General features: G+C 38.5%; 1 protein-coding gene across 1 annotated transcript in view; it reads left to right on the forward strand.

The window, feature by feature from the left end:
* COL6A6 (collagen type VI alpha 6 chain) overlaps positions 1-12,840 on the forward strand; it is a 137,017-nt gene that overhangs the window by 98,992 nt on the left and 25,185 nt on the right. The window contains exons 29-33 of the mRNA XM_034994555.1: positions 1,198-1,260; positions 2,363-2,398; positions 2,510-2,546; positions 4,402-4,413; positions 7,972-8,465. Coding sequence (XP_034850446.1) covers positions 1,198-1,260; positions 2,363-2,398; positions 2,510-2,546; positions 4,402-4,413; positions 7,972-8,465 — 642 coding nt within the window. The remainder of the gene's footprint in view (positions 1-1,197; positions 1,261-2,362; positions 2,399-2,509; positions 2,547-4,401; positions 4,414-7,971; positions 8,466-12,840) is intronic.

The following is a 12,840-nucleotide window of genomic DNA, read 5'->3' on the forward strand; positions in this document are numbered from 1 at the left end:
GATATTGTTAAATGCACATGGAAGAATTCTTGGCATATAGTAAGTAGTCAACAATTGTTTTTATTACTGCTGTTATTCCTCATTTCACTACAAATGTCTCCAGCCAATTTTTAAGTGTTTTCTTCTTGTTGTTTCAGGGGTCTTATATTTAAATTTTTGTTTTTCTGGGTTTTTTGTTCATTTATTTGTTGTCATCTACTGTCTCATTTAGATAAAAATTTCTCCTTTGATCTAGCAACTCCAGTTCTAGCAATCTTCCCTAAGGAAATAATCAGAATTGCACATATAATTTTTCTTGGTGTTGCTTATTACAACAACAGCAAACCTAAATGCCAACAATAAGGGACTGATGAAAGAAATCATGGTACATCTGTGTGATGGAATATTATGCAGCCATTAAAAATGATTTTGCCCCCCCAAAACTTAATAATGTGAAAATTCAAGAGATACATTCAGTTTAAAAGATAACAGAAAAGTATAAAATTATATTTTAAAAGAATATATGTAGATATAAACATATAAAAATACCAAAAGAATAAAAAAGTAAAAGACTAGAAGACACCAAATGTTAAGGATTATCTGGAAGCAAAAGAATTGCTAAAGATTTTTTTCCTTTTGTGTACTTTTTGGAAATCTCTCAATGTTCTAAAATAAAAGTGCATTACCTTTGACATTTAAAACACACTCACAAACATTAGGGATGCCTCAGTGGTTCCATTGGTTAAGCGTCTGCCTTCCGCTGGGTCATGATCTCAGAGTCCTGGGATCAAGTCCCGCATCAGGCTCCCCTGCTCAGCACGAGTCTGCTTCTCCTTCTGATCTCCCCGCTTGTGCGCATGCACGCTCGCAAGCTTGCTCGCTCTGTGAAAGAAATAATCTTTAAAAAATAAAACCCACAAACCTCATACATATATGTATAAATATAATTTTAAAATAAATGAATCTTGGGGGTGCCTGGGTGGCTCAGTCCTTAAGCGTCTGCCTTCGGCTCAGGTCATGATCCCACTGGGATCGAGCCCCGCACCAGGCTCCCTGCTCAGCGGGAAGCCTGCTTCTCCCTCTCCCACTCCCCCTGCTTGTGTTCCCTCTCTCACTGTCTCTCTCTCGCTGTCTCTTTCTCTCTCTCTCTCTCTCTCTCAAATAAATGAGTAAATAAATCTTTAAAAAAATAAATAAATGAATGAATTTTGCTTTGAGATATCCACTGGGCCTCCAGGAGAGATGGGATCCCCTGGGGAGCCAGGACTTCCTGGACGCAAGGTAAGTTGAAAAGTCATAAATCACACCAGATCCTTTTCTAAATAAAAAGTGCATGGAGTCTTCATTGTCCAAATGTGCATGCTTTCTGTCTTTGCACTTGGTAACTATTTTCACTGTTTTTCTGCATTTATGTGCTTAGAGATATGAGGGAGAAATGATTAAATATTAGTCACCATTTCTCATGAGATAAGGGTAATTTGAGAGAGGAAATGAAAAGTATTGGACTAAAATGTGATTTCTCAATTATTGGTGAATTTTATTTGCCCAGTCCTTGTCCTCTTCCTATATTCAGTAAGTGGTTAGTGAATGAAGGGAAGTGAGAGGAAATTAATAAACAGGGAATAAATGATCAAAGTTGTATTCACATGGAACTTATTTTCTCCAGGAGTTTGGGTGGGACTTCACTGCATTTTTCCTTGGATGTCTCTCTTTGAGAACAGCCAGACTCTTCCTGTTCCAGAGATGGAATTGAACCTGTGAAATTAAAACCAATTCCACTTTGTTCTTTCTATGCCCAATCCAGACAGATATATATATACACACACACACACACACACATATATATATATGAATGAATATATATATATTCATTCATTCACTTTTGGAAGACTATTGGGATTACCTTTCCAGATACAGTTTGAGTCTGGTCCCTTTGTCATCCAACCAATGATGGAAACAGGAAGATTCAGTTCAGCTGCTGTTCAGTGGCCAAGGCAAAGTATGGGGTTGAGGAACTCTGTCCCTTAAGGATGGGCAGTTATAATAGATGGTTCAGCCTTATCTATATCTAAGCCATAAACCTGCTTCAAAGCTCTTCTTGCCAGTGTTAAGTATTCAGCTCCATCCTTAGATTTTGAATGACCCTTGTTGTCCACAGATGGGGCTGGAGGAAGGTGGCCTTTAGAGGTTTGTGTTCATCAAGCTTGCTAGATGAATGTTACTCTTAATTCAGCAATGAGGATCGTTCTACATGTATTCTTTTTTCCCTCTAACTTAATAAGAATAAAAACTTTAGAAAGCTTCACTTTCTGAGGTTAATGCACATTCTGGCTACTGATGAGTGTGTGCAGAGCAATGAGACTACATTTCTTTTGTTTCCTAGGGTGTGAAAGGGGCCAGAGGATTGGCTTCATTTTCTGTATGTATCTCCTGACTCCAAAAGAATGCTCTGTACTCCGTTATATTTATTTTTAGACTTGAAGACCTGGCAGTCGGTTGGTTAATTCTTTGTTTTATTTTTGAATTGCAGATGTGTGAGCTCATTCAGTATGTACGGGACCATAGCCGTAAGTATCCTGCTTAAATTGATCACCCAAGTTGTCAAAGCATTCGTAGAAGAAGAGCAGTGAAGTCTGAACTCAGAATTGAGCCAATTTACCAGCCAATCTCTTAACATTAGAGATGTCACTGCATATATTTTGAGTCAACATAGATTGGTGACTATTAACTCCTTCTCTGACTGCCTTCATGTCTATTAGAACCTGTTCCAAGCACTAATTAATACTATATCTAGTGCTTTTAACCTAGGGAAAATTGAGGTATGAGGTCAGAACTCTTCTGATGGTGAAATCAATCAATGGAGAGTCACATTGAACTTTTAAAAATGATTAACACCTGACAGTAACACAGGATTGAATTCACCAGGTGTGAAAGCTAGCTGTGGATAATAAGGTGTCCTGATGGGTGGGAGCACTTACTTTGGTTTATTGTTTATTCTTTTCTGGAAAGGTATGCTTGATTACTTTTCGTTGGAATGATTGATTTGCTTATAAAATTACTCATTTTGCTTATATGTTTTTTCTCCAAATTTTTAAAGCAAAAAGGCATTTTGATTTGGCAAATGCTCTTTTGAATTTGTTTTAAGACTCCTATAGCAGTGTCTTCTATCAAAATATATGTTAGCATCATTAAAGGAATTCCACATATGAGGGAAGAATTGACTTTAGTGTTTATTTACAAATATGTGATGACTTCCCAAATAAACACCATGAATGAAAAATTCCTTTGAGGTCTTTTAGAGCCCATTTCTATAGAGGGCCTTGGTCTCAAAGACAAACTTTTTAAAGCTTTGAATGCAGTGTTGACTCAACTCTACCTTTTTGTACCAAAATGGAACCACCCATGATGAAAAATCAAAACATATATGATAAGTCATGAAGGCTGGTTGCTTTGGGCTGACTTAATACAGTTCACTTTTTAACATTAGAGCCATGTGAACTATAATGACTCAAAGGTAGATCCAAGTGTGATGAGGCCCAATCTTTTATAATTTGAGAGGCTCAATACAAAATTATAAATCCAAAAGTAGGTACAAAATTATTTCAAAAGAAAGTGTTGTTTAGAACAAGAAAAGAAATCACAACCAACAACTTTTGCATATTGTAAAAGCACATGATCACGTGAACACATGGCTAGTCCCTTCTCAGGGTCTTGCACTGGGCAAATGAGAAGGTGAGATGTCTAAAGCAATAGAACTTTCTGCAGTGATGGAGGTGTTCTACCACACTGTTCAATATGGTAGCCGCTAGCCACTAGCCTGTGACTTTGGGTACTTGAAAGGTGGTTAGTGCTACTGAGAAGCTGAAATTAATACATTTAATTTTAATTAAAATTTAAATAGTCACATGTGGCTAGTGACTTCCATATTGGACAGTGCAGACCTAAAGCATATTTATGCTTCATCTGCTTCAGAGTAAACCCATCTCTAATGTTTACACACATACACAAATACCTATCTGTACAGACTTATATATGTGCATATATATAAAATCCATATCTATAGATCTCTACATGGAGAAAAATTAGAATAAAGAGAGGTTAGAACCTTTTAACCTTTCCAAATTCAGTGCACCTCTCTGCACTGTAACGTTCTTTCCCAGGCAAAGGTTCTTTCCCTCTGACAGTTGGCTGCAGGCTACTGATTTACGGCTATATATTGTCCCACTTCTCCCATCCTGTCTTGTTTTTGCCAAGATGCTGGGATCCGTCTGCATTTTCTCCAGACCCTTTCTGTTGCCTCAATGTTTGAGTCATCTACGAAAAGCACACAGGGCAGAGCTTCTACTGCCATGATTTCCCTACACAGTACAGAACTTTGTTCTACCAAATAATAACCCAATCTCCTTTGTTCTTCTCCCCCAGCTGGCGGACATGGTGAGTAATCTTTATTTACAGCAAGTTATAATCAAGCTCCAAAATGTCCTACATCTGGAAAGAGGAGTCAAAACAATGTGTTGCCTGCCAAATAATATAAATTTTATCTGAGCTGTCTTTGCTGCCTCATACTGGTAGCACAGACCTGCCTCCAATAAATCACTCTGCTTTAGCTGAGTCTCACAGCTGTTTCTCAACCAAGTAGTTTGATTTTTTTATTAATATTTTAATGACTAACATTATACTATTTATGTTACCATTAGGTCTTTTGTAATAATATGTCTCCTTCCCTTCATTTTCTCTATTGTCTCTGTAGTCTAGTGGTTAAGAATTTAGATGTAACAGCAGTTACCCTCTTACACCTTTATACCCTATACCTTTTGTCTAAACCCATCAATCCATGCCCTCTGGTTGCATCTTCACTCACTCAACAAATATTTATTGAAAGCATATTATGTACTAGGCACTGGGGAACAGGGCTGAATAAGATGGACATAATTCTTGTCTTCAGAAGCTTCCATTCCAGCAGAGGATCCAGATGATAAACACGTCAAAGAAATACAGAATCCTATAGTTGCTGTGAAAGAGATAAAGAATAGGATGCTCTGTCACAGAATAATGTTAGGGGAGGGGAGAGTTGCTTTAGGATGGAGGGCTCCTCTTTGAGGCAGTGACATTAGAGTTTGGACTGAAGAATAAAAAGAAGCCAGCTTTACAAGAGCCAGGAGAAAGAGGAGCAAGTGCAATGGCCATGATACAAGACAGACGTAGGCATTTCCTGGGAACTGCTGCAAGTCCAGTGAGGGAAGGGGAGATTGGCTTGTGAAAAAATGAAGCAAGCAGAAGCCAGGTCAAGCTGAACTTTTTAGATTCAAATAGGGAGGGTGGATTGTATTCAAATTGGAATGAGAGGGTATTAAAGAGTTTATTCAAAGTATTGAAGGAAGAACATGAGCTGATGAAGGATTTTTTTTTTTTAAAGATTTTATTTATTTATTTGACAGAGAGAGACACAGTGAGAGAGGCAACACAAGCAGGGGGAGTGGGAGAGGGAGAAGCAGGCTTCCCGCCGAGCAGGGAGCCTGATGCGGGGCTCGATCCCAGGACCCTGGGATCATGACCTGAGCCAAAGGCAGACGCTTAATGACTGAGCCACCCAGGCGCCCCTGATGAAGGATTTTTGAACACTTATTTGGGCTACTATGGAAGAGTAGACTGTAGGGGAGGATAAGTTTAAAGGCCAGACGACTAGTTAGGAGGGTGTGGTGGTATTCCAGACAAATGTGGTGGTGGCCTCGAGGGCTGCCACTGCTGAGCCTTAGGTACATGTCAGTGGCTTCTCTTTCCCTGTCCTTGTCATCACCTGCTCTGTGCCAAGCAGTAGCCATCAGCATACGGTATATGGCCACAGAGCCATACGAGGTCTCTGTGTGGTCATCTGTGCCTTGAGGAGGGCCTCCTACGTACCACCACAAGCCAGCGCAGCGTTCTTCAGAATCTTCTGGTTTCCTGGCAGCTTGCTGGATTTCAGAACATGTATTTTGCAAGTTGAATTACCTTTTAGGTATTTTTTCCTGAAAACATGGATTTTTTCATAGTTCAGCCAGTGCTGTGAGTCTTTTTTCCCTTTATCTCTAAATTGCACCTGAAGCGGCATTATTGTTGTGTTGTTCCCATATGCAAATCACAGCCCAAACAAAAAGCTGGCAGAACCACTTTCATGTTTAGTCATACTTCCACCCTTTATTGTAAAGTTGACATGACCTCAATTTTTTTTTTAACATCTGCTCAGCCTTCTAAGTTAGACTCAGAGGCTAATAATAACTTATGTCCTGTCTCCACTGAGAAGCACAGTTTGGTTTGAGGTTAAATGTTTATTCTTACTGGTCCATTAGCCTATTGGGTCACAGAGTCCAGGACCAGAAGGAGATAATCATCTAGCACCAAGACGGGACGGAAGCACAGCTGGTCACAGCAGAGGACTCACTCCTTGACCAGCCCAGGCCAGCCCCAACAAATCTGAGTTTCTGAGTTCTCATAAAGAGCTGATAGGCCTCAAGCTGCTTTTATTATCTCTGATTCTGACTTGCTGGCATCTGAATGAGAGGAGGCACCCCTCCAAGAGAAGTGCATCATTGAGATTTTCTTTTACCAACCTACATTTCAATACCAGGAATCTCCCCCATTATAAAAGTTTTGTTCTTCCTGTACCTGCTGCAAAAGAACTGTCCTTTGTTTGCTGCTTCATTCAGTCAACATTTACTAGAACCCTGATAAATGGCAGGAAGTAATAATCTGGCAGATCAGGAGAGACACAGTCCCTGTCTTCACACTTCATGGAGAGGAAAACATTAATCAGATAATCAGACAAATAAGGTGCCAACTGTGATAAATGCAGGGTACCGGGATTAAAATGAATGAATTGGGTTCCAGAAATAAATCTGAAATTAACATTTAACGTTCAAGTTTAACAATTCAGTTTCTCTATGTAATAGGTATATTTATTGGTTAGATTTGCCTTTTTAACTGTTAAATAAAAATATATCCCTGAAAGCTTTCCTCATTCTTTTAAGTGATATAGTTCTCACAATGAAGAAGTCTGTAATAATAATTGTAATAGTAATGGCTGATATTAACTGAGCACCTGTCATGTGCCAGGCCCTGTTGTCCTAAGTGCTTTGCCTGTGTTGGTTCACTGAATCCTCAATACAGGGCTTTGCAGTGGCTGATCTTAGGACTGGCATTTTACAGATGAGCAAAATGAGGCCCAGAGAAGATAAGTCGCTGGGACAAGGTCACATGGCTAGTGCAGAATCAGGTCAGGTCTCTAACACGTCTCTGCAGCACCTATTCTCCACATCTGATGCGTTGTTCTATATACTGCACATCCATTCTCTTCTTAATGTCTCTGAAGTCATTAACAGAGCTTTTGGACCCATTCCTTCCTTAACTCCTGTTACATTTCCTTATTAAGTAAAAACATGTATGTTTTAGTTTAGCTAACGGTATAAAGTTCCAGCAATAAACATAATACCAGTGACCCAATTTCTGTAAGTAAAAAGGCATATCCGTGAGCTTTTGATTACTTAGAAGGAATTCGGTCATTAACTTACAAATTTCATAAAAACTCAAATTGAATGATACTTTCTCTTGGGCTTTATGTAAAAAAGCAAATTCAATTTTTAAAATAGCATTTTCATTCAAGATTTAAACGTTTAATGTTTCAACTGCTCATTTTAGCATTTAATGCTTATTTAAATATTTGCATATTTAACATTTAAAATTACTTTGCCCTCTATCCTTTTATTTTTTTTTAAAGATTTATTTATTTGAGAGAGAGAATGAGATAGCATGAGAGTGGGGAGGGTCAGAGGGAGAAGCAGACTCCCCGCTGAGCAGGGAGCCCGATGCGGGACTCGATCCGGGGACTCCAGGATCATGACCTGAGCCGAAGGCAGTCGCTTAACCAACTGAGCCACCCAGGCGCCCTCTATGTATCTTTTAAAAAAAAAAAATTTTTTTTTTTAAGTAAGCATGCTACATAAGGTTTTCCTTTAGGAAAACCAGAATGCCCCGTGCATCCCACCGAATTGGTGTTTGCCTTGGACCAGTCTCGAGATGTCACCAAGCAGGAATTTGAGCGCATGAAGGAGCTGCTGTCTTCCCTGGTGAGGGGCGTCAGGGTCCGGGAGAACAGCTGCCCGGTGGGCGCACGCATCGCTATCCTCACCTATACCTCTCACGCCCGGCACCTCATCCGCTTCTCAGACGCCTACAAGAAGAACCAGCTCCTCAGGGAGATTGAAGCTATTCCTTACGAGAGGTCCTCGGAAAGCAGGGAGATCGGCAAAGTGATGAGGTTTATCGCCAGAAATGTCTTCAAGCGAACGCTTCCAGGGGCTCACGCAAGAAGAATCGCCACCTTCTTCAGCAGCGGTCAGTCGGCCGATGCCCAGACCATTACCACTGCAACTATGGAATTCAGTGCCCTTGACATCATTCCGGTCGTGATCGCATTCAGCAACGTGCCCTCCATCAAGCGTGCATTTGCGGTAAGATGGTTAAGCCTTTCACATGACTTGGGGGGGGGCGGCTATATTCCAAAGCCTCTGTAAGAAAGTATTGAACTACACTATTTCTGTGTACCAGGAAGATGCGAAACCCTTTGTATGCATTACCCTGTTTAATTCTCACGGGTAGTATGTAAGGGATAGGTATAATTATTTCGCCCACTTTATCAATGAGAAAACAGCCTGGAGAGGTTAAACGGTATGCCTGGGTTCACATGGCTAAAAAGTGGCAATGTCAGGACTTGAACCCAGGTTTGCTATTCTAGTGCTTCTCCAAGAAACTCTCTGAGTTGCCTCTGGGTATAGAGCTACTAAATCAGGAAGGCCAGTAAACATTCACTGATGTCACTTACGTGGCCAGTTGCAATAGTTGCTATACAATGAAAACCAATTGGCTGATTTTATAACTTCACCAATCATATAACTATCCACATTTTATAAAGGAAAAGACATCTTAGTTATTATAGCTTCTTTGGTTGGGAGGCTATATAAATAAACCACCTGGGATCAAGAGGACCTTTTTTGAGGTAAACTGACATATAATATTAGCTTCAGGTGTGCAACATGATTCATTATTTGTAAATATTGTGAAAAGATCACCACAACAAGCCTCATTAACATTATCACCGTTCACAGTTATAAAAATTTTTTATTGTGAGGGGAACTTTCTTTTTTACTAAGTTTTTTACTTTAATTCCAATAAAGTAAATACAGTGTTATATAAGTTTCAGGTGTATAAGATAGTGATTCAACAATTCTGTACATTACTCAGTGATCATCATGATAGGTGTATTCTTTTAAAAAAAAATTATTTTGAGAGAGGGAGCTAGAGTGCAGGGAGGGGCAGAAGGAGGGGGAGAGAGAGAATCTGGATCAGACTCCATGCTGAGCATGGAGCTTGAGGTGGGGCTTGATCTCCCAACCCTGCGATTGTGACCTGAGCAGAAACCAAGAGCCAGATGCCGACTGAGGCACCCTGTGATTGGCGTATTCTTAATTCCCCTTCACTTATTTCTCCCACCCACCCCCCTACCATCCCCCCCTCTGGTAACCACCAGTTTGTTCTCTATAGTTAGGAGTCTTATTTTTTGGTTTGTTTTGTTTCTTAAATTATAAATATGAGTAAAATCATATGGTATTTGTCTTTCTCTGACCGACTTACTTCAATTAGCATTATACTCTCTAGCTCCATCCATGTTGTTGCAAATGGCAAGATTTCATTCTTTTTATGGCTAAATAATATTCTGTTGTATATAATACCATGTCTTCTTTATCCATTCATCTATCAGTGGATACTTGGCCTGCTTCCATAATTTGGCTATTATAATAATGCTGCAGTAAACAGAGGGGTACATATATCCCTTTGAATTCGTGTTTTCATATTCTTTGGGTAAGTACCCAGTAGTGTGATTACTGGATTGTAGAGTAGTTCCTTTTTTTTTTTAAAGTAAGCTCCATGTCCAGCATGGAGCCCAATGAGGGGCTTGAACTCACAACCCTGAGCTGAGATCAAGAGTCAGATGTTTAACTGACAGAACCACCCAGATGCCCCAAGGTAGTTCTATTTTTAACTTTTGAGGAACCTCCATACTGTTTTCCACAGTGGCTGCCCCAGTTCACATTCCCACCAACAGAGCATGAGAGTTCCTTTTTCTACACATCCTTGCTAATACTTGTTGTTTCTTGAGGTTTTGGTTTTAGCAATTCTGATGAGTGTGAGGTAATATCTCATTGTAGTTTTGATTTACATTTCCCTGATGATGAGTGATGATGAGCATCTTTTCATGTGTCTATTGGCTATCTGGATGTTTTCTTTGGAGAGATGTCTGTTCATGTCTTCTGCCATTTTAATTGGATTACTTGGGTTTTTGGGTGTTGAGTTATATCAGTTTTTTATATATTTTGAATACATAGCCCTTGGGATATGTCAATTGCAAATATCTTCTCCCATTCAATAAGCTGACTTTTGGTTTTGTTGATTGCTTCCTTCACTGTGCATTAATTTCTTTCTTTGATGTAGTCCCAATAGTTTGTTTTTGCTTTTGTTCCCCTTGCCTCAGGAGATGTATCTAGAAAAAAGTTGCTACACCAGTGTCAGAGAACTTATTGCCTGTGCTTTCTTCTAGGATTTTTATGGTTTCAGGTCTCATATTTAGGTCCTTGATCCATTTTGAGTTCATTTTTGTGTATGGTGTAAGAAAGTGGTCCAGTTTCACTCTTTTGCTTGTAGCTGTCCAGTTTTCCCAACACCATTTGTTGAAGAGTGTCTTTTTCCCAAAGATTAATTGACCATTAATCATGGGTTTGTTTCTGGGCTTTTCTATCCTGTTCCATTGATCTATGTGTCTATTTTTGTGCCAGTACCATACTGTTTTGATTATCATAGCTTTTCAGTATAATTTGAAATCTGGAATTGTGATACCTCCAGCTTTGTTTTTCTTTTTCAAGATTGTTTTGGCTATTTGGGGTCTTTTGTGGTTCCATACGAATTTTAAGATTATTTGTTCTGGTTGTGTGAAAAATGCTGTTGATGTTTTGATGGGGATTGCATTGAATCTGTAGATTGCTTTGGGTAGGACTGACATTTTAACAATATTTGTTCTTTCAATCCATGGGTATAGAATATCTTTCCATTTATGTCATATTCAGTTTCTTTCATTAATGTCTTACGGTTTTCAGAGTATAGGTCTTTCATCTCGTACATTAAGTTTATTCCTAGGTATGTTATTCTTTTTGGTGTGGTTATAAATGGGATTGCTTTCTTAATTTCTCTCTCTGTTGCTTCATTATTGGTGTATAGAAATACAATATATTTCTGTACATTGACTTTTGTATTTGTGAACTAACGGAATTTATCAGTTCTAGTAGTCTTTTGGGGGAGTCTGTAGGGTTTTCTATATGTAGTATTATGTCATCTGCAAATAGTGACAGCTTTACTTCTTCCTTACCAATATGGATGCCTTTTATAACTTTTTCTTGTCTGATTGCTGTGGCTAGGACTTCGAGTACTATGTTGAATAAAAGTGATAAGAGTGGACATCCTTGCCTTGTTCCTAACCTTAGGGAAAGTTCTCAATTTTTCAGCATTATGATATTAGCTGTGGGTTTTTCATATATGACCTATATTATGTTGAGATATATTCTCTCTAAACCTACTTTGTTGAGAGTTTTTATCATGAATGGGTATTGTACTTTGTCAAATGTTTTTTCCACATCTATTGAAATTATCACATGGTTCTTATCCTTTTTCTTATTGATGTCATGTATAACATTGATTGATTTGTGAATATTGAACCACCCTTGCTTTCCAGGAATAAATCCCACTTGATCACGGTGAATTGTTTTTTTCAAGTATTGTTGGATTCAGTTTGCTAATATTTTATTAAGGATTTTTGCATCTATGTTCACTGGAGATATTGGCCTGTATTTCTCTTTTTTTTTGTGGTGTCTTTATCTGGTTTTGTTATCAGGGTATTGCTGGCCTCATAGAATGAATTTGGAAGCTTTCCTTCCTCTATTTTTTGGAATAGTTTGAGAAGAATAGGTATTAACTCTTTAAATGTTTGGTGAAATTCACCTGTGAAGCCATCTGTCCTGGAGTTTGTTTGTTGAGAGTATTTTTTATTACTGGTTTAATTTCATTACTGGTAATAGGTCTGTTCAAATTTTCTATTTCTTCCTGCTTCAGTTTTGGGAGGTTATATGTTCCTATGAATTTATCCATTTCTTCTAGGCTGTCCAATTTGTTGCCATATAATTTTTCATAATATTCTCTTATAATTCTTTGTGCTGTCAGTTGTTATTTCTCCTCTTTCATTTCTGATTTTGTTTATTTGAGTCCTCTCTGTTTTGATGAATCTGGCTTATCAATTTTTTGTTGTTGTTGTCTTTTTCAAAGAACCAGGTCCTGGTGTCATTGATCCGTTCTATTGTGTTTTATAGTTTCTATTTCATCTATTTATCCTCTAATCTTTATTATTGCCTTCCTTCTACTGGTTTTGGGTTTTGTTTTTCCTTTTCTACCTCCTTTTGGTGTAATATTAGGTTGTTCGAGATTTTTCTTGCTTCTTAAGGTAGGCCTGTATTGCTATAAAATTCCTTCCTAGAACTGCTTTTGCTGCATCCCAAAGATTTGGATTATTGTGTTTTCATTTTCATTTGTCTCCATGTATTTTTCCATTTCCTCTTTGATTTCTTGGTTGACCCATTCATTGTTTAGTAGCATGTTGTTTAACCTCCGTGTATCTATACTCTTTCTAGATTTTTTTTTCTTGTGACTGATTTCTAGTGTCATAGCATTTTGATCAGGAAAAAATGCATGGTTTGACTTCGATCTTTTTGAATTTCTTGAGACTTG

This window comes from Mirounga leonina, unplaced genomic scaffold, assembly GCF_011800145.1.
Source record: "Mirounga leonina isolate KUSES-001 unplaced genomic scaffold, KU_Mleo_1.0 Mir_115, whole genome shotgun sequence".
NCBI classification, from domain to species: domain Eukaryota; kingdom Metazoa; phylum Chordata; class Mammalia; order Carnivora; family Phocidae; genus Mirounga; species Mirounga leonina.